The sequence below is a fragment of the Lontra canadensis genome, unplaced genomic scaffold (genome assembly GCF_010015895.1).
Source record: "Lontra canadensis isolate GAN:19392208 unplaced genomic scaffold, GSC_riverotter_1.0 scaffold1, whole genome shotgun sequence".
Lineage (NCBI taxonomy): Eukaryota > Metazoa > Chordata > Mammalia > Carnivora > Mustelidae > Lontra > Lontra canadensis.
This window is the reverse complement of record NW_022630995.1, coordinates 28,841,790-28,845,096: the sequence shown is the minus strand read 5'-3', so window position 1 is coordinate 28,845,096 and position 3,307 is coordinate 28,841,790. Positions and strand designations below refer to the sequence as shown.

The 3,307-nt window shown below is 37.8% G+C and overlaps 1 protein-coding gene across 1 annotated transcript; it reads right to left on the bottom strand.

The window, feature by feature from the left end:
• Window positions 1-2,659: 2,659 nt before the first annotated feature.
• On the bottom strand, window positions 2,660-3,053 carry LOC116872613 (cytochrome c oxidase subunit 7B2, mitochondrial). The gene has a single exon (XM_032865980.1). It carries the CDS (start codon window positions 3,002-3,004, stop codon window positions 2,762-2,764), a length of 243 nt encoding a protein of 80 aa, XP_032721871.1. The 5' UTR covers window positions 3,005-3,053; the 3' UTR covers window positions 2,660-2,761.
• Window positions 3,054-3,307: the final 254 nt, after the last annotated feature.

Sequence of the window (3,307 nt, the reverse complement as noted above, 5' to 3'; positions counted from 1 at the left end):
GAAGGCTAGCATAAATCACTGGGCACTGTGCAGCTTGCATATGCCGTTTTTGACCTTATGGCTTGTTTTATTGATAAGGAACAACACCTGGACCTATAGCTCTTTAAACTTCTACCAGTTCTTTAGGTTTTTTGAGTACTGGGTCAGGTGAATGAGAAGTTTCACAGTGAACGGCACCAACTTCTCCCGTAAGTCATCCACATCATCTTAGTTACAGACAGTGACAAACAGACAGAGGTTCTAGTTTATAGCCATGATCCCAGTGCATTCTTCCCAATTCCAGCTTGTTTTTACTCTCTCCTACTTCAGATCCAGCTTTCTTCCTCTACTGAGAACTTACTCAGTACCAGATGGCAAGGCAACAGCCTTGTAAAAACCCCTCCACTGGCTCTCACCATTGCATAAGTTCTAATTTCCATAATTATTCAGATATTTTGTATTATATGGCTTTGCCTCTCTGATTAAACCCTGAAAGATAAAATAGTAAGGAGAATTTATTTAAAAACTTAAAAGATGAGCAAGACAAATAACTAGAGAAAAACAGAAAAGCACACACACACACACACACACACACACAGGCTAACACAGGATGTTGGACCTCATCAGTAATTAGGTTTAAGAAATATAGATTAAAACATGAGCTACTATTTCATACCTATACCAAAGCAGCAAATATTACAATGTATGAAAACTCTTAAGAGTGAGTTTGGATGTGGAAAAAAGGAAATTGTAGACACTACTGGTGAGACTGTAAACTATTTAACCACTCTGGGAAATAATCCAGCAACACAGATAAAGCTGAAAATGAGCATTCCCTAAGAACTACCCATTCTATACCTAGGAACGACCCTAAGGAACTCACATAGTAAAATTGGGAAGGAACACAAAATGTCCTTTGTCTACAGAATAACAGTATTATTATATATTTGACATTGAGATACATTTATTTTGAGGTTAGTCATCCAGGAGGATGTAGTCTCCAGTGTCAACTGTGATAGGTATTCCCTAATGACTACCTTGAGGTAATCATGCCCCTGCATAATCCCTTCCCCTTTTTTATAGCCTTGATTTAGTGTCTCACTTCTAGTGAACAAAATATTGTAGAGGTGATGGAATGTCACTTGCTAGATTAGGTTACAAAAGACCTTGGCTTCTGTATCTTTCATTCTGTTACATTGTGAGCTGCTCTAGAGAGAAAACTACACAAAAGGAACTGATGTCTCCAGGCAATATTTAGTGAGGTCCTAAGGCCAGTAACAGCCATATGTGTTTGGATATAGATCCTATCCTAGTTATACTTGAAATGATTATTGTTCTGACACTCAGATTTTAAGAGAGAGAGATCCTGAGCCAGAGATATGCAACTAAGATGCACTGAGATTCCTGACCCACAGAAACTGTGAGATAATAAATGATAACTGTTGTAAGTCACTGATTTTTAGGGTAATTTATAAAATAGCAATAGATAACCAATGTACTCTCCAATAATCATTGCAAAGCCACAGTGGTAAACAAATTCATTATTGGTAGACTAATATTAATTCAACCAATAATTACTGAAGGTCTAATCTATCAAGCCCTGTTATAGGGATAAAGTCATGAAAAATCCTGCTTCTACACTATGCTTTTATGGAGCTTTGCACACAGACAATAAACAAAATATATCTTATGTCAGATGATGATAATTTCTATGGAAAAAATAAAGCAAGGAAATAGAACACACAAAGCCCGAACTAAGGAGGGGCTGAAATTTTTAAAAAAGGTAGTCAGAGGCCTCCCCTGAAAATATGACATAAGAATGAAACCTTGAAAACTATGATGAAATGAATCATACAAGATCTCAATGAAATACACTGCAAGCAGAGAAAAGAGCAAATGGAAGTGTCCTGATGGAAGAGTAAAACTGACCAGCGCAGCATCTAGGGGCCTGTGTACCTTTCTAAGGACTTTGGCTTTAGCTCTGAGTGGAATGCAGTCACTGGGTTTTGAAAAGAGGAGTGATATCATGAATTTTTTAAAATTATCATTCAGGGGGTGCCTAGGTAGCTAAGCTTGTTAAGTATTTGCCTTCAGCTCAGATCATGATCCCAGGGTACTGGGATGGAGCCCTGCATCAGGCTCTCAGCGGGGAGCCAGCTTCTCCCTCTCCCTCTGCCATTCTCCCAGTTTGTGCTCTCTGGCTCTGTCAAATAAATAAACAAAATTTAAAAAAATAAAATGAGCATTCTGGCTTCTGTGTTAAAAAAAAAGTTGTGTATGGTGGGGTAGAGGATGCAGGTTTGGGGGGACATTATGTGATGAAGCAAGGAGACTGGTGAGAAAGTTTTTATAGTAACCCCAGTGAGAGTATGGTGATTCAGATCATGGTGGGAAAGATAAAAGGATGTGAAAAATAGATCATGAATTTTTTTTATCATGAATATATTTTAAGGAAAGATTCAACAGAATCTGCCAAACAATTAAATTAATTTGTAAGGTACATATGTGTGTATTCCCACTAAGGGATACCTAATGTAAATCACTAAGCCAGAAAAACACATGCATTATTAACTCTACTTTCAAATATTTATTATTCATAATCTATAACCTATACCCACTGCTACTGTCTTGCTTCTAGGCACTATAATGAGTATTTTCAACAACTTTTTAAAGGTTTCAAATGTATTTTATTTCTTCAATTATGCTATATTTTAATGAGCAGCAGAGTGCTTAAGTGACAAGTTGATTTTGAAACAATTTTGTATTACAGTAACTTTGATGGTTACTCATCATTCCATTCTTTTGGGGTGACTCTTCTCACTGGAGACAGGTTCCACTCTATTCCAATCTGTGTGGCCGTGAACACCCATGCAACAACACAGAAAGCAGTCCCACTGGCTAATACAGTGTTACCGTATCTATCATGGAAATCTTGAGAATGATTTTTGTTACTCTGTCTTGACCTAAGTTGTTGAATGCTTCGAATCTTGAACTGATTTAGTGCGTTTCTGGTCAAGGGAAACATGATGAAGGTGTGACAGGACTGCCGCTGATTACAGCTGTTGGTCTATTTCCTTGCAAAGAGACCTGGAAAAACAAAAGATAAGCAATGACATCTGATCTACATTCAGTTTCTCCCTTTGAATGTTTCACTCACACCACTCCTTAGAGTGTGACCCGTCATATAACTTTGATACCATAATGCCCGGATTTGAGTCTCAGCTCTGCTACTGATTAGCTGTGTGAAATCGGGCAGTTACTTAACCTCTCTTTGCCTTAGACTCTTCAATGGCAAACTGAGACAATAATCCCCAGCTCCAAAGAATGC